At 56.4% G+C, this 20929-nt stretch overlaps 9 protein-coding genes across 9 annotated transcripts; 5 read left to right on the forward strand and 4 right to left on the reverse strand.

Annotated features, from left to right (window-relative positions):
• Positions 1-1846: 1846 nt before the first annotated feature.
• MYCTH_2298035 (uncharacterized protein) lies at positions 1847-2703 on the reverse strand. Its single transcript, XM_003660078.1, has 3 exons — positions 2625-2703; positions 2272-2565; positions 1847-2215 (listed from the first exon to the last, which is right to left on the reverse strand). Exons 1-3 carry the CDS (start codon positions 2640-2642, stop codon positions 2114-2116), a joined length of 414 nt encoding a protein of 137 aa, XP_003660126.1. The 5' UTR covers positions 2643-2703; the 3' UTR covers positions 1847-2113.
• A 425-nt stretch (positions 2704-3128) lies between these two features.
• On the forward strand, positions 3129-4623 carry MYCTH_2298036 (uncharacterized protein). The gene is made up of 3 exons (XM_003660079.1): positions 3129-3250; positions 3305-3377; positions 3432-4623. Exons 1-3 carry the CDS (start codon positions 3203-3205, stop codon positions 4301-4303), a joined length of 993 nt encoding a protein of 330 aa, XP_003660127.1. The 5' UTR covers positions 3129-3202; the 3' UTR covers positions 4304-4623.
• A 1409-nt stretch (positions 4624-6032) lies between these two features.
• MYCTH_2132459 (uncharacterized protein) lies at positions 6033-8211 on the forward strand (the record flags this gene model as incomplete). The annotated part of the gene is made up of 5 exons (XM_003660080.1): positions 6033-6367; positions 6421-6614; positions 6669-7109; positions 7162-7653; positions 7708-8211. 5 exons carry the CDS (start codon positions 6033-6035, stop codon positions 7998-8000), a joined length of 1755 nt encoding a protein of 584 aa, XP_003660128.1. The 3' UTR covers positions 8001-8211.
• A 36-nt stretch (positions 8212-8247) lies between these two features.
• On the reverse strand, positions 8248-10564 carry MYCTH_2298040 (uncharacterized protein). The gene has a single exon (XM_003660081.1). It carries the CDS (start codon positions 10226-10228, stop codon positions 8495-8497), a length of 1734 nt encoding a protein of 577 aa, XP_003660129.1. The 5' UTR covers positions 10229-10564; the 3' UTR covers positions 8248-8494.
• A 522-nt stretch (positions 10565-11086) lies between these two features.
• MYCTH_2142250 (uncharacterized protein) lies at positions 11087-12597 on the forward strand. Its single transcript, XM_003660082.1, has 2 exons — positions 11087-11342; positions 11410-12597. The coding sequence occupies exons 1-2, from the start codon at positions 11297-11299 to the stop codon at positions 12285-12287; spliced, it is 924 nt and encodes a 307-aa protein (XP_003660130.1). The 5' UTR covers positions 11087-11296; the 3' UTR covers positions 12288-12597.
• Positions 12598-13342: 745 nt separating this feature from the next.
• Positions 13343-15526, forward strand: MYCTH_2298042 (uncharacterized protein). The gene is made up of 2 exons (XM_003660083.1): positions 13343-14003; positions 14082-15526. The coding sequence occupies exons 1-2, from the start codon at positions 13783-13785 to the stop codon at positions 15226-15228; spliced, it is 1368 nt and encodes a 455-aa protein (XP_003660131.1). The 5' UTR covers positions 13343-13782; the 3' UTR covers positions 15229-15526.
• Positions 15527-15556: 30 nt separating this feature from the next.
• MYCTH_2298045 (uncharacterized protein) lies at positions 15557-17229 on the reverse strand. Its single transcript, XM_003660084.1, has 2 exons — positions 16951-17229; positions 15557-16872 (listed from the first exon to the last, which is right to left on the reverse strand). Exons 1-2 carry the CDS (start codon positions 17020-17022, stop codon positions 15667-15669), a joined length of 1278 nt encoding a protein of 425 aa, XP_003660132.1. The 5' UTR covers positions 17023-17229; the 3' UTR covers positions 15557-15666.
• Positions 17230-17471: 242 nt separating this feature from the next.
• Positions 17472-19177, forward strand: MYCTH_2085895 (uncharacterized protein; the record flags this gene model as incomplete). Its single annotated transcript, XM_003660085.1, has 7 exons — positions 17472-17718; positions 17785-17837; positions 17992-18038; positions 18156-18417; positions 18480-18802; positions 18863-18884; positions 18947-19177. Exons 1-7 carry the CDS (start codon positions 17523-17525, stop codon positions 19175-19177), a joined length of 1134 nt encoding a protein of 377 aa, XP_003660133.1. The 5' UTR covers positions 17472-17522.
• A 614-nt stretch (positions 19178-19791) lies between these two features.
• MYCTH_2298049 (uncharacterized protein) lies at positions 19792-20666 on the reverse strand. Its single transcript, XM_003660086.1, has one exon. It carries the CDS (start codon positions 20607-20609, stop codon positions 19863-19865), a length of 747 nt encoding a protein of 248 aa, XP_003660134.1. The 5' UTR covers positions 20610-20666; the 3' UTR covers positions 19792-19862.
• Positions 20667-20929: the final 263 nt, after the last annotated feature.

Genomic DNA, 20929 nt, shown 5'->3' on the forward strand with positions numbered 1-20929 from the left:
GCGGCTTGTTGGGGTTGACCACCGGTCCGCGAGGGGAGATTGGTGTTGACGTCTGTTGGCTCTGCTGAATTGTCCAGACGACGAGTCAGCCGGTGTTCATTGCACTGCTCAAGTCCCAGAATGAGACATTGAGCGGCGAGAAGCCATTGAAGATCCGGGTACAAAATAGGGGTCGGGGTCGCATGTCTGCAAGCTCCCCGGAATTTCTCGTACGATTGGTGCAGGAACCATTGGGGATGCTGCCATGGTCACGCGGGGCTCGCTCGCGGGGGGGGAGGGTTGTTGACGGCACCAGCGAGCAAGGTTCCTCCCGCACCCCGATTACCTTTCAAGACAGCCAGAGCCTGAACCTACCTTGGCAAGGAGAGATGATACGTAGGTAGGTCAGGTAGGTAAGGTAGGTACTACATACAGTAAGTACCTCGGGCTGTCTAGGCTTGGCTTTGGCTCGATCCTGCCCCTTGGCTGAGTTGCACGAGCCATCACCCACTGGCAGCGTGTCGCCGCATGATGCGGTTCCATCAAGGGTAATTCTGAGTTCATTTGTGGAAAGAGTTTTGAGGGCAAGCGCAAAGATTGAAGATGGCAGCTCTTACCTCGTGCTGAGAGGCTGTTCCCCGCTGAGGTGCTGACGATTGTGGCTTCCCCGCAAATCGGTTTCGTAGGCTGTGCAACAAACTTGAATGTTTATTGAAACGTCGTCGCCTTTTGATCTCGCCGTTGGCAATGTCGCTCGAAACGACAACGGCTCGGCTGCTGCCGCCTTCGTTGTCCTGTTGCAATGAAGCTTTGATCGCGATCTTGACGTCATCTTCGTCCCGCCGTTGTTCGTTTCCCTTGCGCCGGCGGGGCGATCTCCTCAGTCTCCGAATCGAGAACAGGGCCATCGTTTCTAATTTAAACAGTGCCGGGTGTCTGAGTTCTGATACAGAGCAACCTCATCAGGCATACGAGCAAACCAGGGAACCCGTTTCCGGCTTGCAGACCGATTGCAGTGGGTGGCAGGTAGCCACTTATGTGCAATTACCTACTGGAGAAATCCCACTGACTAGAATTGCTCTGATATAAACTCTGACGGGGTTATGGTGGAAGCCTTGCAAGCGGCGCCTGGCTGGGAAGTAGCACCGAACCAGAACTCGTGTAAGCGACTGCTAGAGGGTGAGGAGAGGATATTTAATCTCGTGCTATGAAAGGCAAAACTCTTGCAACAGCCCAGGGACAAAATCTAGGAATGTGAGCTGAGCACGGCGTCCTGTTAGGGACGCGTCGCTTTATGACGGGAGAAACGGGCTGAACATCCAATAATAATGGTGCGTTTTAATCATTCGCATCCTTTACATGCTATGCTTCTGTTGATGGCGCGCTCGGGACCCTAGTTCTCTAGTGTAGAGGTCGGGCACAGCCTGCATGACGGATGCCAACGCCAACTGGAATGTTGGGTGGAGAGCTGTCGCGCCAGAACCTGCCGCTTATCTTGCAAGAACAAAGCGCCATCAGGTTGGTGATGCACTGGTCGAATTGGGGATATAATGCAGGTCTTGGGCCGGCATCGTGGTGGAGATCTAGTCCCCTTAACTAAGTCGAACCCTCAAAACATCCAATAGCTCACATGTTGTTGGACGAGGTCAAGGTCTCTTTGTAGTGAATAGCATGTGCCGATAACGTCCAGGTGTTGAGTAGCTGTTGGCTCCGCTTGTGGGGTTGAGGCTAACGATCTTCAGATCCCTCTGCCACAGCATGGAGAAACGTCCTCCAGTGGGTAGTGTACTGCCCTTGGCCGGCCCACGACACGGGTAGTTGAAACAGTTTCATGTCCTCCGGCCCTCCGAAACATTCCACTCAGACGCACAGCTGCGTTGTTGTACACAAGGTGTTTTAAATTACCCCGAAATGTGCTGACCGGGACGCTACCGCCTGACCAACCAAAGCTTGTGGGTCGTTTGGTTGGTGACGACGAGGTGGAATGCGAAATTAAAGCGCTGCAAGCTGGCACTGACAACTGACATGTCGAACCTGCGGGAGTTGGGAGGGCTGGATGGCCTGCCATTGAGAACGTGATGGAAATTGCCGGGGCTGCTTCCACTCGCGCAAAGCGGTCCGTCACCTTGGATCCTCATGCAGAGGTTTCGTGAACTGCAATGAGAAGATATTTAGCATCGGGGACGATGACAAATTCCTGCTTCTTGGTTCGCAGGCGCAGCAATTTCAGTTCGTCCTGCAACATAGCTATCAGTGCATTGGCCACGGTTGGTTGTAAAGACCCTACTATACCTCCGTATCAAGTTCATGCACAAGATCGCCAGCAGTGCTGACAAAGTTCCATATCATCGAGGCCAGCTCCTCTGCGCCTTGATCGTGCTTGGCACCGCTCCCGTCGTCCTCCTTATTGAACGACCCGGAGGCGGGCACGGGTGCGCTTGAAGGCTTCGTCGTCCGTATTGACCCGACCTGGCCACTCGTCTTCAAGATAGCACCCGAGGCTCGGTCGAGCACAATGGTTGCCCGGACACCCGGCTTTTTTGAAAGGCGTCCCAAGGTCTCCTCAAGCGCATCGGCGCCGGGAACCTGTGCGGTGATGGTTAGATAGACACAGGACTACCGGCTGAGTTGAATGTACGACGCACCAAAGCCGTATCTGACATTGCTGCCTGAATTAAAAAAAAAAAAAAAAAACCTAAGTTCTTAGTGTGCTTTCAGTTGCATACACTTGACACCTTGAAGCTGGGGCCTTTGAAAGCAAGGGTTGAGGTTGAATCTCCCAATAGGTGGTGCAGTGAGAGCGAGCGTAATTAGCTTGAACGCACGCCCGATGAGCGCTAGGAGCCAAGCCAGGAGTGTTAAGTACCTTATTCACTGTGTCGATGAATTGGGTTTGATGGCAAGATGTCGGTGCCTCGCACATGGCAGTTATTCTTTCTTGCTAATTACAGGTAATCTCTCCACGCCTCGGGTAATATTTCAGTATCATACTACTCCTACTTGAAAATCAGATGTGAGATCCAACAACGTGTACTCATAGTAAGGTTTCGCATGGAGACACTGTGAACTACAGCACACCCGGAGAACACCGGTTCTGCCATGCTACACCGCCAAAATTTCCCGCGCTTTCGAGATTCACTAACGCAGACCAACCCCCCTGGTCACCGTAACCGCAGAACCTAGCGAATACTCTCTATTATTAGCGATCCATAAGCTAAAAAAGATGGGCTCTAGCAACAAGAAGAAGAAAGAGAAGAAGAAGGACTTTCAGGTACGATTCTTCTTGTCGTCTATCCAAGCAGATAATAACTAATCTACAACCCAGAAACCCAAGTTGAAAGTTGGGAAACCCAAGCCAAAGGCTTCAAATTTCACTGATACCAGCTTCAAATCCAAGTGTATGTGCGCCTTTCCCTCGTGTGGTAGAGAATAAACTTGCTAACGAGCGGTAGCAATTGTGGTCAACCAGCAAACACTTGTGGCCGACGATTTGGAACCAGCGGAGAAGTTTAAGCAAAACCTATCACTTGCCATCACTGCAAAGTCCGACAACCAGAGACGGGATGCATTGGCTTACATTACCAACCAACTTACAGCCAATCCTCCAAATAACCCTGTCGGGACTTCAGCGGTTTTGACAAAGTTACTACCCCTATTGTCTGATGTGTCAGCGTTGGTACGAACCCAGCTTCTCAAAGTTTTGCGGGCTTTGCCCCCAGCAGAGGTCCGGCCCCACGTAGAGAAGATTCTCATGTACATCCGGGGCGGGATGACACATCTTTCCAACGACATTCGCAGCGACACTTTGAACGTTTTAGAATGGCTTCTCGAGGTCGCCGGAGACGAGGCGGTCTCCTGCCCCGGCGGTTGGCTGAAGACACTCAACAGCTTCAGCTCCATGTTGGGCTGGAACCCAAACGTTGGCTCAGCCCTGAACAGCAAGGGGTGGACATCTTCCTCCAGAGCGACCCTTGGCACCAAGAAAGGACCCGAAGCACAAGCAAGGCAGATCCAAGTCTTGGCAAAGTTTCTCCAGGTTGGCTTCAAACCGGAGGCGCCAATGCCGTACAACCCTATGGCATATTGGGACAATATTTACCGTCTCCCGGGTACGCCCAACCCCTTCGCCTATCTCAACCTCTTCGGAACACCTCGAGACGAGGACAGCGAGATGTATCCCGACCGTGTTTCGCGGCAACGCATATTTGACGCTAAATGGCGAGCGGCCATATCCACGGGGATGGAGAGGGCGAAGAAGGAGGGCGGTACTGTCGGGAGGGCCGCAGCCACACTGGACAGGGCATTGGCTGCTGGTCTTCAATGAGGGGTAACTAGAAAGAGGGTCATGGCGTTTCGGGCGTTCGGTATGGGTTAGTTGTCATTACGAGGGCGTTTTGTGTTTTGTGAAGGCTCACTGTATGTTTTATCCCCTAGAGTCCTAGAACGAACAGTGCAGAATGGGGTTCGGGCCCTGCGATCAGTTTAATCCGTCCATGGGCATCGGCTGATCATGTTTTGGCAGCTGGTGCTGTTCCTTTGTTTAACTTAGTGCTCTCGGTGAGTCTTTCTGGCTTGATTCTAGAACTGTTCCGCCCCGAGATTTCGTGAATGCTTCCCCATAGACGGAAGCACATTCCACGGCCGCATGGTTCGCTGTTGAAGAATCCTGTCCTTGTTTTAAGGGCGTCCTAGTTCTGGGTGTGAGCGAGATATGAGACCTTGTTGGTCTTGCGTTGATAGACGTCTCCCTGTATACCCCCTTTTTTCCCCTCCGTATGGACATCATGTAAGCTAATATTTGACTCAGGAAATGATGACAACATCGCTCGACTTTCATTGCCATCCGGAACCTACTTAAGGCGCCCTGCTGAGCCTTTTGTACAAGCTACTAATCCAGATCCATGTCCTCATTCCGCCTACTATTTGTTCGGCCTGTTAATACCGGTTGCCCTCCTTCCAGTCTACTTCACCAAGTAGCAATCAAGCACATGCACAAGCTTGAGACCCGCTTCAGTCTCCGCCTATGCCTCTATGTACGCAAACCCTATCACTATCACGAAGCACCGTGATAGGCCGCCTTAAGTTTCTATTCACGCCTGCTCTGGGTAAAGAGCAAAAGGAACTGATTTCCCAGTCTGATTTGGAGGGTTTCGTGCCCTGCGTTCACACTAGAAATTCTTCCTTCCTCTCCACCGATTCCTTTCTCCCACTCTTCTTCCTACAATAACCTGCTACCTGCCCGTATTTGGCCGGTTGCGATCTTCGAGTATATACGTCTCTGCTACCGTCCTCTGTGTATCGACTCGCTCAACAGTTTTGAAGTCAAGGTAAGTAGACACAACGTTTTTTACTCTGTTTCCCACTTCCTCGTCGACTTGAGAGTTCCGTCAACCCTTCGCAGTTGTCATGCTCTGAGGGGTCAGATCGGTAGAGTCGACAGATTCCGAAATCTCTCTTTCTGCCTAGACAGGCGCGTCTCTATGAGCGTTTACCGCCATCTTCATCTAGCATTTTAACACTACTTCCCATCCACCCCGTCTGGTCGGTTTTACAGGTTTGTCTCACTTTCCAGAGGGCCATTCAGCTTCAAGCCACTAGGTGGCAGTTTCCTGTTCACTACAGTGGTTGCTCTCGGCTGATGCGATTCTACAATTGCTATTGCAAGACGACCTGGCAGTCGTGCCTTCCTCCAGGGAACTCTGGATGTCTCTTGTCAAGGCAGCCGCTTCAACGCTGTTCTTCTGCCCTTCGAGTCTCCCTTCCTGGTCTTCCTTTTCCCTTTTCCATTCTCTCCTTCCCATTTTCGGTTACGATTCAATTTCAAACTCGAGTACCCTCAATCTGCTCTCGTCTGAGAACGTCAAGCCTCGAGATAGAGACAAGTATCTTCAGCAAGGTAGAGCTCCTCCTTCTTATGGGCAAATTTCGGAGGCTCCTTCTCGTCGGCGATTCCCGAGAGACTGTTTATCACCAGCTTGATCCCAGTTCTATTTTGTCGCGCATGGTTGTTGGACACTGCCTGACTGTTTATTTTGACACAGAACTCGATCATCATGGCGGACAACAGCTGGAATGTCCCTGCCTCGAGCGACCAACCGGGCGATGCCAATGTCGCTCAAGACGCTGGTGTCTTTGGCACCACTCAGCTCAAGGAGACTTTGCCTACCAACGGTAGCAAGAAGACCGAGACCCCTGCCGGTTGGGTTCAGCCCACTGCCTACGACTACACCGCGTATGGCAGAGACTCGGGCCACGAGTGGGACAGCAACGCCCGCGTCTATGAGTGGGATGGCGAAGATGGCGACATCGGTCCCGAGGTTCCAGCTCTAGAGGTTGAGCTGTTCGGTGAGCCGGGCAAGCGCAACAATCGTGGCATCGACTTCAGCACGTAAGTTCACTGTCTGTTTCTCCAAATAGTTCAGCATGTTAACGACGTGTCAGGATTGCCCAGATCGAGCTGATCCAGGAAGGCCCGGTCCGAATCGAACCCATCAAGACTTTTGAGGATGCTGGTCTACACCCGGCCATGCTCAAGAATGTCCAGCTGGCAGGTTATGAAACGCCGACTCCTATTCAGCGATACTGCCTCCCAGCCATTCATCTTGGCTATGATGTGATTGGAATTGCGCAGACCGGTGCGTAACTTAATGTGCGCCTGATCTTATCCTTGTCACTTACCAGCCCCCCAGGTTCCGGCAAGACAGCTGCCTATCTGGTTCCCATCCTCAATAAACTAATGGGCAAGGCCAAAAAGCTTGCGGCTCCTCGTCCCAACCCCGCCACCTTTCAGGAAGGCGTTGATCAGCGTGTTCGGGCCGAGCCTCTCGTGGTCATTGTCTGCCCCACGCGTGAGCTCGCGGTGCAGATATTCAACGAAGCGCGAAAGTTCTGCTACCGCACCATGCTACGTCCCTGTGTCGTCTACGGCGGCGCTGCCGTTCGGGACCAGGAAGGCCAGCTCCAGAAGGGTTGTGACGTGCTGATTGCCACCCCTGGTCGTCTTGTTCACTTTATGAATAAGCCTGACGTTTTGACACTCCGCCGCGTGCGGTATATGGTCATCGACGAGGCCGACGAGATGCTCACGGACGATTGGAAAGATGAACTGACCACCATTATGTCTGGCGGCGGTAAGCTCTTGTGTCGAATTCACATGGTATCATGGTCTAACTTTGCCAACAGAGCAGGAAGAAGACAACATCAACTACATGCTCTTCTCTGCCACCTTCCCCAGAGCCGCTCGGGAGCTCGCCACGGCTCATCTGGCAGAGACTCATGTTCGCTTCCGCGTCGGTCGTGCTGGCAGCACTCACGCCAACATCAAGCAGTCCATCATCTATGTTGATCCGTCTCTCAAGAAACAGGCGTTGATCGACTTAATCACGTCTCTGCCGCCCACGCGCACCATTGTTTTTGTCAACTCGAAGCGTACGGCTGAAGAGGTTGATGATTTTCTCTACAAGGAGCAGATGCCGTGCACCTCGATGCACAGCGACCGCAACCAGCGCGAGCGTGAAGCTTCCATGCGTGGCTTCAGAAGCGGCCAATGGCCCATTTTGATCACCACTGGTGTCACAGCTCGAGGCATTGATGTGCGCAATGTCATGCACGTCATCAACTACGATCTTCCTTCGATGGATCATGGCGGTATTGAGGAGTACACTCATCGCATTGGTAAGCGTTTTGTGTTCGAGTTCCCCTCTTACAACTGGTGTCTAACATCAAAAGGTCGGACTGGCCGCATTGGTCACCGCGGTCTGGCGTCGTCTTTCTATTCTGATCGCGATGAGCCGATTGCACCGCTGCTTACGCGCACCCTTATGGAGACGAACCAGGAGATTCCAGAGTTTCTGCAGCCGTATGTGCCCGAGGGCGTGACAGCAGATAATCTCGGATTCGAAGCAGATTCGGACTCTGGGGAGGCCGTGGGTGGTGGCGACGACGATACTGGCAACACTGCTGGTGATGATGCTGGCACCGACGTTGGTGGTTGGGGTGCCGGCACCGCCCCTGTCCCCTAGTAAGGCAAAAGCTCCAGCTCACCTGAGCCACCGTCATGCGATGGACAGCAATGAGATGGCGGCTGAGGATCTTTTTGCGCGGATTTACCATGCAGAGTTGAATGAGGAGATTCAGGAGTTTTGAAGATTTGAGGTCCTCGTGACCGGGGCGAAATTAGTGGGAGAATGAGGTTTCGCAGCGTAGTCGCAATATAAGCCCGTCGCCCATCTGTCCTTCCGGTGCCCACTTGATGTCTCGTGAACGGACGTAGGATCTATGACATGGCTGCCTCTGATGTAGCGCTGCCGAAGTAGTGGAGATGTAGCTTCGCTCAAGATCAACAGCACACCCAGATGCCAGCAGCTCTTGGACCCAACGATCGACAGAGAACAAGAAACGCCGCGTAAGTTTGCACGGATTTGCATTTCTCTATTAACACCAAAGTTTTCCGAGTTACATCTGGCATACCCAAGCCCTTCAGAAAATCGAGGTGCCGAGAACGGACAACAAGATCTCAATACTTGGACGACGAAGGCGAGAGCCGCCAAGCACGGAGCGGCAGGGCCTGGAGCTGCAGCACCTTGGGGCGGATAAACAAGACGAAGGTGACGAGGCCGACGAGGACGCAGAGGACGTTGACGATATAGTAGCCGTCGCGCTGCATCTCGCAGACGCCGCCGTCCGCCAGGCAGCGCTCCTTGTCGGCCTGGACGGCGCAGCTGAAGGGCGCGGCGAACTTGGAATCCGCCGCCTTGGGGACGCAAGTGGCGCTCGTGAAGGCGTCGACCATGCGCAGCACAAAGAAGCGCGGGAAGGTGCCGCCTAGGTTGGAGACCGTGGCGAGGAGGGTCATGTAGGTGCCGCCGATGACCGGGTCGGCGATGCGGGCGTGGAAGGCGGCGACGGCGACGAACATGATGGTGTTGGTGAAGGTCGAGAGGACGTGCTGCGCCATGACGGCGAGCAGGTACCAGGCGGGGATGCCGCCGCTGCTGCTGGCCGTCGCCGTCGGGGGAAAGATGGAGACGGTGAACTGGGCCGCGACGGCGGCGGCGAGCCGGCCGGCGAAGCCCCAGCACCAGAGGCGCATGGGGGTGTATTCTTGGGACCACTTGCCCGCGTAGTAGCCCAGGCCGATCTCGAAGGGGAAGTCGATGAGCACGGTGAGGGCCATGTTCTCGGTGCCGAAGCCCTTGTCGAGGAGCTTGAGGCTCGTGGCGGCGTCGTTGGCTTGGAAGCCGATCTTGGCGATGAGGTGGACGATGATGATGGCCTGGATGTTCTTGAGCTTGAGCACGCCCCACATGATCTTGTAGACGTCCCAGATGCCGTCCTCGTTCTTGGTCCTCTCCTCGCGCTTGAGGAGGGCCAGGCCGGCGGTCACGAGGATGTACGCCCAGCCGGCAAAGGTGAGGTAACCGCCCAGGCTGATCAGGCCGTAGTCGAGCGGCTCGGTGCGGAACCAGCGGTTGGCGAAGTCCTTGGAGTTGAGGGCCAGGAAGACGGTGTAGGAGAGGAACTGGCCGGCGGTCAGGCCGACCGTCTGCGCGGTAGACGCGTACGAGATGTTGCCCGGGGTGAGGAGGGTGAGCGCCCATCCGTCGACGGCGATGTCCTGGGTGGCACACATGAGCACCAGGAAGAACCACCAGCCGGTAAAGCCCCAGACGGTGGGACCGCCGGGCTTGCCCATCGTCTCCATCATGTCCTCGACCACCGAGCCCAGGTAGAGCATGCCAATACCGGAGAGCAACTGGATCGGGAGGATCCAGCTCTTCCTCCTGCCGAGTTTGGGACTCCATACCGCATCCACAATGGGGCTCCAGAAGAGCTTGAGAGAGTAGGGGTACGATGCTAAGCTGAAGACGCCAATCTCGCTATACGACAGGTGGTTCTTGAGGAGGAATGGAACAGATCCGGTCGCAAGACCGAGGGGAATGCCCTGGAGGAAGTATAGGAGGACCAGCAAGCCGAAGTTCCTCTGATCCCTCTTTGGCAGGTCGAAGAAGCCATGGTCGTTGACGGTGGGCGTCTGGGGGACGGGGTTATCGAGAGAGAAGGATTCGCGCGCCACCAGGTTCTTGGTAGCGCCGGTTGGGGTCGAGGTCTCGTGCGAAATGTTGCGCCGCTGCAGTTCGACGTTGGTATTCATCCTAGCGAGATTGCCGTTGGCCTTTCTCCCGGAGGAGCGCCCGAGGGAACCGTTTGGAGTGGTCGGCGATCTCGAGCGGCGGGATTTGGCACCCATAGGAAAGTACCTGACGTATCACAAGGCAGGTCGGTGGCGTTCTGAGGTGTGCGATGTTTCACGCTGTCGTTTTTTTTGGGGGGTGGGAGGGGGAGGGACCGGGGAGGAAGCGAGGGGTTGCGATTTGCGATTGGGAGATCTGGGGGCGCTCTCGGTCACTAGAGGTTGCGCAGGGCGGAATGTTGGAAAGAAAAACGGAGTCCACGGAAATCGGAGTTAACGAGAGACTAGAAAGGCTGGATTTGGAGAATGAAGGTGGCTTTTTTTTAACCCGGAGACTGCCGGGTGTCGACAGTGAGGCGTTGAGAATATCCAAAGGCCAGCACCGAGTCTCGGCCACGTCGCTTGGACCTGGAGAATTTACTTGTATGTAATCCGTACAGTGTCTTCGAGTTGTAGTAAGCAGGGGCCTTAGTGTAATTGGTGGGGCGCCGGGGATCCTCGAGGCTATCTGCAACGGTGGCCTCTGCACGTGGCGAGGTTCAAGACTTCGCCATGGGAAACCATCGACCAGCGACTTGGTGACAATAATGTTCAAAATGCCGTCACAGGACGGAGGCGATTCCTGCAACAGTTCGCCTGTACCAGTGGCTCCTAACCGTAACTCTTTCTTCCAAACTAGCTGTTCTTCAAAGTTTTGGCGCTCCGTTGCCGCGTTCAGGTTGCCGGATCGGGAAAGGAAGTAGTGGGGCCGACCCAGGGAGCCAAGGCGGCACCCAGCCTGGCCGAGAGCCGGCCTTGCCTGCCCTGCCCGCGCCAAGCTTTAGCTTCACATGGCTGCATGGGCTTGGTTCACTCAAGGAAATCGTCATCCGTACTCCGTACTGTACATACAGTACTAGTAATCCGTAAACAAAACACCAAGTCTCTTGAACATAATTTATTCACGACGACATATCCGGCAATCCAAACTCGGAAGAGGCGGTTCATTCTTGATTGTGACAATCCACTTGGGAAGAGTCTGGAGCTTTTACCTCGACGACGAGGCCATCTCCCACCCCCAAACCTCTTCGAAACAATTTAATGGTGAAGACGCGTAACACCAGCTCTTGAAACACCCCGTTCATCATGGCGTCGAATCTCGATGACGAAATCGAGGAGCTGCAAGCACGAGGTGCGTCATTACGATATACACGCATTCCAATCTCGCAATGGCGTTCGGTAACTGACAGGATTCACAGCTGCCACCCTCAAACGGCATCTCCGTATCCACGCCTCAACCCTCATCACAGCGCCCTCTACACGCCAACTGCTCTCACCAGCACCACTTGACAAACCCACCACTGCCCTCACCCTACCCACCCACAGCAACCAAGATCAACCCCAAAAAGAAGGTCAAACCCGTCAAGCCCTCCTCACCGACGCTCTCGCACAACAGCAAGCTCACGCCCAACAATGCCTCTACCGCGCCTGCGCCACCCTCACCACCTTCCGCGCGCGCGACCCCGACCCGCGCGCTGTCGACGGCGGCGCCATCTTGGGCCTGCGCATCGAGGTCTTTAGCCGCTCCCGCTTCCTACGGCCTTACTACGTTCTCCTGAACAGGCCTTTTCCGGGCAGCCGGCATCTCCGAGTGCACAGGCACACCCTGCCGGCATGTATTCCCCTGGCGGGTCTCGCGTGGCGGTATCTGCCTCCTCCGAAACCCTCCAAGGAAGGGGAAGATGGGGGGATGGGGAGAGGCAAGAGGAGGCAGGACCTGGCGAGGTTTGCGCGTGCGTTGAGGAGGGAGGTGGTACGATATCACCATCGGCTTGGGGTGGTGGCCGATCTGAGGAAGGCAGCCGGGATCGGGAGGGCGGGACAAGGAGAGGAGGGAGACCTCGAGGGCCCGTCGAACAGGTTGGTGGAAATCGCCCCGGCCGATGCCGAGGTCAAGCAGCTGACTATTGAGTGGGCTGACGGGCGTACCGGGAGGTTGGTCATGGGCGACGACGGGGAGATTGTCAAACTGGTGGTGCTGGGAGAGAATGGCTGGGATCGTGAGGCAGGGAGGGACTTGCTCGGCGGGGCGGTTCGGGTCGAGGATGTAGCGAAGCGCTTGGCGGCACTTACATGACCAAGGCCGGCACAAGATGCTTCGTTCCTGCGCCGCATCTCTACAGATGCTGTATTATGAAACGTTCTGGCCGAGGACGGACTGGCGATGAGTGGGTTATGGTTTCGATCAAGGTATGTGGGATTTTTTGGAAACCGGCCCCCTTTATGCTGGCCCTGTCTCCTCAAGGGGAGGGATCGGGAAGCAAACGCAACGCTCGGGGCCATGGGAGAAGAACACATGTATCCTATGGGCTTGGCGGCGATGGCAGTGGATGTGTATACATTCATGCATGCGTTCTCCGCCCAAAAAATTGAAGATGTTCACCTCTCCTATCGCAATCAATCGTGTCGCTCGTGCGCAACATGATTTGTGCCCTGCATAAGTCGTCGTGGTGGCTTCCAGGTACGCCGGCACCTAGCCGATGGGCTGAAACTTCACATCACACAGGTTCGCCGGGCTTGTTCTTGCTTTCGTCTGGTTCGAGGCGGTCCTCTGCGAAGCCAGCCCTCTTGAATCGACCGAAACGGGACATCCGGGTCAAGAACACTCTGGCCACAATCCGCTTCAGTGAGACAATCGCAGTGATCGCGATGCGGAGGGGCAACAGCTAGATCGGGTTGTTTTCTGTTCCAAAAACCCGGTAGAGCGTCCGGTAATTTTTCGGGCCGTTGAGAGTCTATCATATATGATTAATTAACCTGCCCGTGGTACGGGCGCTCATTGTTCCTCCAATGGTCGGCTGGCGGCTAGACGGTCCATTTTGGCCACTTTCGAGATAACCTATCAGGACGACCAATCTTTAGCTGAGGACAAAAAACGAAGTTTGTAGGCAAGAACAAGCGGAGGAAGCTCCGAAAAGATCGTCGGTCCGGACAGGTGTTTTGGGATTGGGGGTTAGGGTAAAATAAAGGATCACTGACTTGTTTGCACATGCAAGGGGAAAGGATTCGCGGAAGGAACGGGTATCCGCAACCTTTCTCCACTATTTGTACGTCCGTACAGTACGGAGTAATCCGTACTACTCCGTATCTAATCCGTACATACGTAATGAGCTGACAGGTGGGGCAATATGCCCCAGGTTCAATTAAGTCGGAACACCATCGCGCTAAGTTGACAGCTTGACGCTTGCAACGCTGGCCCGTCATGGTTGCGAGTCCTGTCTGCTCGCTCGTTACTTCGCGTTTTGTCTGTCTCTAACATTGTCTCTAACACCTTGTATTATGCTGGCCGTGATACACACACACACACGACTTTGTTGCTGTTCCGACGTCACTAGATTTGCCGATCTCCCATTTTCGTTGCCGTTTCGACTTGCGACGGGACCTCGTCATCGACAATCGCACCTCCGCCGAACCTCTACAGGACACCAACAGCATGGCGCCCCAGGTTGATCCTCGAACCCGGAAGAGGGTTCTGAGAGTCATCGTTGTCTCTCTGCTGCTCGACTTGGTACGCAAAACTTCTGTGGCCCCCTCTCGGGTTCGTGGTTGTGTGGGGCTGTATCTCTAACACAATGCCGCAGTTGTCCTTCACCTTCATCCTCCCACTCTTCCCCAAACTGCTCGAGTTCTACCGCAACGCCGAAGACCCGGTCGATGCCGGAGCTCCGCCGTCCAAGACACTGCTGGCAAGCGTTCTTGGTTACCTCAATGCGTACAAGGCAGCCTTTGCGCGCCCGATCGATTCGCGATACGACATCGTTCTGCTGGGCGGCGCGCTGGGGAGCATGTTCTCGTGAGTGGCAGCAATGGGGCCCCTCTGGTGTGGTGCGCACGAATCAATACTTGATGCACTGGGGTTAACTCTCCGCAGTCTCCTCCAGGCCGTCGCCTCTCCGTTCATCGGACGGCTCTCGGATAAGTATGGCCGGCGCACCGCCTTGCTCGCCAGTATGGCCGGCAACATCCTCTCGGTGTTGCTCTGGGTAGTGGCGGTGGACTTTCGGACCTTCCTGGCCTCGCGCATCGTCGGCGGCCTCTCCGAGGGCAACGTGCAGCTCGCGACCGCCATCGCGACCGACATCTCGGACGCAAAAAACCGCGGCTCGACCATGGCGCTCATCGGCGCGTGCTTCTCCATCGCCTTCACCTTCGGTCCGGCCCTAGGCGCCTGGCTCAGCTCTATTGCGACCGTGGCCGCCAACCCGTTTGCCACGGCTGCCGGTGTCTCGCTGTTCCTGATCGTCACCGAGACTGTGTACCTCTACTTCAGCCTGCCCGAGACCCTCCCGTCCCTGGCCACCGACACCACCACCGCCACCACCACCACCACCACTACTACGGACGGCGCGAAATCTGCTGTGGAGGAGAATGAGGAGAAGAAGAAGAAGAAGAAGAAGAAGCAGTCGCGGCCGGCACCGGCCCAACGCACCAACCCGCACTTCCTGCTCAACCTGGTGCACATGACCTTCCTCCTCTTCTTCTCCGGCATGGAGTTCTCCCTCCCCTTCATGACGTACGACCTGTTCGAGTACACCTCGGCCAAGAACGGCCGGCTGCTCGGGTACATCGGCCTGGTCGCGTCGATCCTGCAGGGCGGCGTCACCCGCCGCCTGGCCCCCCTGCTCTCGGTCCGGATCGGCGTGGCCGCCTGCCTGGCCTCCTTCGTCCTCCTCGCCCGCATCTCCTCCGTGTCGGGCCTCTACCTCGCCGCCACCGGCCTGGCCACCACCTCGGCCACCGTCGTCACCGGCCTGAACGCGCTCAGCAGCTTCGAGGCCGCCGAGGACGAGCGGGGCGGCAAGCTCGGCGTCCTCCGCAGCTGGGGCCAGATCGGCCGCGGCCTCGGCCCCGTCCTCTTCACCAGCATCTACTGGTGGGCAGGGCGCGAGACGGCCTATTCCGTCGGCGCCCTCGGCATCGCGGTCGTCGGCGCCCTGACGTTCTTTGGACTCAAGACGCCCCCTGCCTCGGTGAGGCATAGGGCGGCGGCGGTAAAGGATGACAAGAAGGAACTGTGAGCTCCCTCCCCCAAGGTGTAATAGTGGATCACGTATGTGTTTGATCTGTATTATGTCTCGTGTATGCGGTAGAGAGAGGAGGGTTGGCGGCTACCATATTGCATCTACAGTAGAGAGTATATTCTTTCACCCGATACAGGAGACGCACGCGAAATATACAGGACATGATTCGCTCGATGAGATGCTCAGACCCTTAAGGGTCAAATGGTGAAGGAGACGAAGTTCATGGTTTCATTTCCCTTCAGAAGCGCAGGTAGTTGCACGTGTAGACAATGACAGCCTTCGAAGTAACATTAGGAGTCAAAAAAAAAAAAAAAAGGGGGGGGGGGGGGGGGGGAGAGGGAGACGTGGGAAAGACCGCCGAAGCTCTGGACGTCTCAAACAGGGTATCCTTGATATTACATCCATCGCCGTTGCACACATGACCATCGTAATTAACTATAGAGCAACGTCTTGGAAAGACGACCGGTCACCGCCGGGCGACTTCTCTTCCTTGCCGTCGTCGTCGTCCTTGGCCGCCTTGTCCCCTTCCGTGGTGTCGCCTCCTTCATCTTCCACCGTTGGCTGCTTCGGCCGCGATGCCAACTGCTTTTCGTCTCGCTCGTCCGCAAGCATCTTCTGCTCATCCTGCCCGCCCGATTTCGCCTTTTGCTTCTCCTCCCCACCGCGATCCCTCTCCTCCTTCTTGTCGTCGTCGTCGTTGTCGTCATCGTCATCGTCGTCAGCTGACGAATCCGACTCGGCGCCGCCCCCTTCCTCTTTCTCCCTCGCCCCGTTTTCCGTAGTCGTCTCTTGTGCCGCCGCCTGGCCGCTCGCGCCGGCGGCGGCAGTGGCCTGCCGTGATGCCGGAGCATCCTTTGGCGGTGGTGACGGCGCCGCGGCCGTGGCGGTCGTCGCGCTGCCGGCGACCGTTCCCGCCGTGCCGGGGCGTTCGTCGAAGGCGGGCCCGACGCGGACGGCGTCCAGGTAGAACTTTGTCACGCCGAGGATGCGGCCGTTGCGCTCGCACGCCTCGACCCACTCGGGCCGCACCACGGGGATGTTGAGCTCGTTGGCCTTCTCCCACTGGACGCCGCGGCCCTCGGTGGTGACGAAGTGGGTCGTGTCGATGCGCACGCCGTCGACAATCCTGGCGCCGATGCGCTCGACCGCCGCCGTCAGGGACTCGCGCACCGCGGGCGGCAGGATGCCCGTCGTGATGGTGATGCCGCTCAGGTCCGTCATCTTGTGCGTGCGCACCGTGACCCGCTCGCTGGCGAAGGTGCCGGCCGTGGTGCGCAGCACCAGGTGGAAGGTGTACTCGGTGTCGACGGCCAGGCCGCTGATCTTGGTGGTGTGCATGGAGAGCGGCTTGGGGATGTTGCCGGCTTTTTGGCCGTTGCGGTACAGCGCCAGGCTGATCAGGTCGGCCGTCGCGAGCCGGATCGGGTCCCATTCGAGCACCACGCTGGTCTGCGTCGCGTTGCGGCACCGCAGCACGGGCGGCGACGGCTCGGCGGCGCCGAAGCACGAGACGATCGAGTCCTGGAGCTCTCTGAAGGCGCGCTCCGCCGCGGCCTCCGAGTTCTTGTTGCGCGACACATTGATGTCGACGATTGAACCGGATGTGATGTCGGGAGGGAGGAGGATCGAGGGGAATTCGATCTGCGGGCTCCGGCGTTAGCAATGCCTTTTCATCTCACTCGAACCAGCTCCGTTCGAGGGCCGGACGGTGCAACATGCCAAGCGTTTGTCAGGGGTGAGCAGCACGGTGACGCCGGCGTCGACCTTGCCAACGGTGAGCGAGACCAGCATCGTTGCGGACTCGGCGGGTTCTAGGTTTCTTCTTTTTTCTTCTTCTTTCTTTTTGGCTGGAAAGATGCGATTGGGGGAACGCCTCACTTCCAACTCTGTCGCTCGTGATCTCAGGGCCTGCTCCCGGACGTCGCTCCCTCGAGGCAGCTGTTGCCGGTTTGTTGGTTGGTAATTATGTGTCTTGTTGAGGATCAAAAAGACGGTTTGCCCTGGTCTTGCTGCCCGCCTGGCGTCTTGGCAACGTGAGCTAGGGGTCCCACTTTCCGCTAACCCCCACTGCAGCAGATGCCCCAGAGAGCAGTGACGCAGCTTTCAGTGCTTCTCAGGTACCCGCTGCGGGGAGCTTGACACCAGGGAAGGCACCGCGTGGATAATAACCCCACCATCATGGGCCGAGGCCATCATGTCGCCAGCCAGAGTCCTCCGTTCACTCGGTCGTCATCCGATCGCCCCCATCGATTCTCGTATGCCCGTAGTAGGACCATATTACTAAAGTCATTATGCTGTCCCAAATCCAGTCCGAGACGCCGCCCGAGAACCTCGCGGCTTTGGCCGAGACACATTACTTCTCGGCCAATCCACCCCCGAAAGACCTCGAGAAGCATGCTGCACTCGCCCGCGAGTTCATTAACTACCATTCGGAAGCCGGAAGACGGCTAGTTCTGATCACCTCGGGAGGCACCACGGTGCCATTGGGTATGCATGCGTCCCTGACGCCTTCAATTAAGATCCGCTCCGCTCTAATAACAACTCGGCTTGCAGAAAAGCAGACAGTGCGCTTTATCGACAATTTCTCTGCCGGCACCCGCGGAGCTGTGAGTAACCTCTTGGTAAAGGGGGGGGACGCTGGCTCCTGGACAGGGCCAGCCCCTTTCTCTGAGTAATTTGGCTTCAGCCCCGAAATTCCTATTGAACTGAATTACCCCGCCGAAACTTGACAATGTCACTAACTTGGACCGCTTCTTCCAGACAAGCGCCGAGTACTTCTTGGAGGCCGGATATGCCGTCATCTTCTTGTGAGTAGTAGCTTCATTCGGCGGCTGCGTGAGCCGCTTGAAGCGAGACGGGAGGCTGACATTTATTTCACCCAGGCACCGCCAATTCTCCCTCCTCCCTTTTTCCCGCCACTACAGTCATGCAACCGACTGCTTCCTTGACTTTCTACGAGAGGGCCCGAATGGCAGCGTCGTGGCCCGTGACGAGGACGCTGCCAAGATGCTCCACGTCCTGAGGAAGTACCGCGATGCCCGCGATCGCAACATGCTGCTTCTGCTGCCGTTCGTTAGTATCTCGGACTACCTGCACGAGCTGCGTAGCGTTGCGCGACTGATGCGGCCGCTCGGTCCTCGTGGGCTCCTGTACCTGGCCGCCGCCGTCAGCGACTTCTTTGTTCCTGTAAGGGCACCAAACCTGCTTCCCCCCGTGCACTTGGTTCAGTCGCTAACTCAGAAGTTCAGCCGGATCGCATGTCGGAGCACAAAATCCAGAGCACCGACGCTGCGGATGCCTTCAAGAGGAGCCAAAGCGCCAATTTTCGGCCGGAGGCTGAAGAGGAAGAAACCTTCGACAACTTCGACTCCTCTCCTTCAGTGCCCAGGAGCAAGAGCCTAGTGATTGACCTCGACCCGGTGCCCAAGTTCTTGAAGAACCTGGTCGAAGGCTGGTCACCGCAGGGCATGATTGTGTCCTTCAAGCTCGAAACAGACCCCACCATCCTGGTTTACAAGGCCAGATACTCGCTTGATCGTTACCAACATCATCTTGTCATTGGCAACTTATTGTAAGACTTGGGATCTCACATTGTAAAGAAGAGCGTCGGTACTGACTTGTCGTTTTCAAGGGCCACGAGGAAGTGGGAAGTTGTATGTTGCCTATTTCTGTCTTGCCTCAGTTCCACTCCTTTCGTCCTTCGAATAGCTAACAGATTCAGGTCTTTGTCTCTCCGGGAAATCCAGATCGTTGGATCCGCGTGCCGACTGGGCGCGGGGCTGGAAGGAATGCTCCGGCGGCGGATACGGAGAAGGCCGAGCCCATCGATCCCAAGAGCTTGCCCGAGGGCGAACCTGAGGTGGAAATTGAGAGCCTCATCATTCCGGCTGTCGAGGAACTGCACACCAAGTACATTAAGACATTCGAAGGAAAGGAGCGAGTATGAAGCCGAAAGCGTCTTGAAACTCAACATAGGTATCATGTTTAGAGTCCTCTAAGCGTAATTTCAGCGACTGTCACCGGGGCCGGTGGCCAGCACGTGTGCTGTATTTTGATGCTGATGTTCATGGCACCCATTCGTGGCACACCTAAACAGCCAAGGTTGCATGACGGGCAACCTGACCACTTGGTTTTAACCATTCGACACGTCAAACTCGTGGAGAATCCGTTCGGTTGATGAGCCGGTATCTCCCTCATCCCGCTCCTCTTAATGCCTTTCTCTCTCCATGAGCTTCCTGGGCACCGGGGAAGTACTGACCCAGGCTCGATAGGCTCCCCCACCCCCCCCCCACCCAACCCTCTCATCCTCCACGTTATCCTACCACTGAGGCCGCTCACCTCGCTTCCTTGTGGCGGCTGGAGGATACAAAGGACATCCGAGTTCGACTTGACGCAACCTTCAGTCGCGAGCTAGCGCAGGATGCATTGCGAGAAGTCGCAGGCGCCAACACGGCGACACTGCGGGCTCATTCTGATCGGCACTGCTTCTCGCCCACCTTCTCGTCCTCGAATCATAAAGACCACACTGTGGTAGTGGGTCGTCCTTTTGGAGCGACCAAGGGCACTACCATGGTGGACGGATTTTGAGAGGAAGGCGTTTGTCTTACAGGAGGGCAACTGCCCAGAAACCATCATTGCCGGTCTTTGTTGACCGAGTCAACACTATTCGTGCGTTGACGTCGTTCGCCGCGACCATGTGACGGTTTCGGAGACGAACTGCTGAGACGCGGAACAATGTCGGAGACGAACCCGGACAGGTAGCCGACAAGCTTCTCGAAGTCGAGCTTCCTCATGATCGCTTTCGGCTCAAGGACGGTCACCCGAATGGTCCCGTGGAGGTTTTGTTTGGAGCCGTCCAGACTCCTGCCATGCGAGTCGTAACCGGCCGCGTTCAGGGCCTTGAACAGCGCCGCCCTCACCGCCCTCTCGCTCGACTGCCGCACGACCGAGTTGCTCCCGTCCGTTGCGGAGAAGCCGTGAACATAGCACCACAGCGGCTTGGTCCGCTTTTCCTGCGTGTAGAAGTGGATCATCTTGTCGATGAGAGGGTGGTCGAACGGGCCGAGGTACTTGAGGTGGTAGAAGGAAAAGGTGTGTCGCGGGCAGATCGAGATGCGGATGGGAAACTCTTTGGACTTTTGACCCGGCAGGATACGCAGCGCAAACGGGTGCCCAATATTTTCCCTTCTTGCAAATTTCGCCGCCGTCTCCGAGAGACTGAAGCCCTGCGCTGCATGCGGCGTGGTCGTCCCGCTGGCCTGGCCTGGTGGTTGTTGTGCCGGGGGACCATGTGCCGCCAGCCCCAGAGTCTCGAGATTGATCGGAAAGCCGGCCGCGAGTTGCGGAGCCTTAAGCCGCGATAAAGTTTGCCGGGACATGTCCGGTCACAGATTTGTGTTGCCAGTTTACAGGGCTCGATATGAACTGCGGCCGCCGTATTTCAGAATCCGGTATTACTTGCATAGTGTGGTGGAGGTTCTCGAAATCTAAAAAGTCATCGCCGGAACCCTGCAGACGAACCGCATCGTAGTGTATTCCCTGCCTGTCTCGCAGTGGTACTCCGTAACTATCGACATGGTCGCTGCATGCACCGTGCCCCAAGAATCAACCGAGCAGGGCTTCTTGCTAACGTACTGTGTAGGCACCGACCCACTTTACCTTTGCCCCCCACAGACGGGATGAAGGCGAAACCCAACTC

Source organism: Thermothelomyces thermophilus, chromosome 1, assembly GCF_000226095.1.
Source record: "Thermothelomyces thermophilus ATCC 42464 chromosome 1, complete sequence".
Classification (NCBI taxonomy): Eukaryota; Fungi; Ascomycota; class Sordariomycetes; order Sordariales; family Chaetomiaceae; genus Thermothelomyces; species Thermothelomyces thermophilus.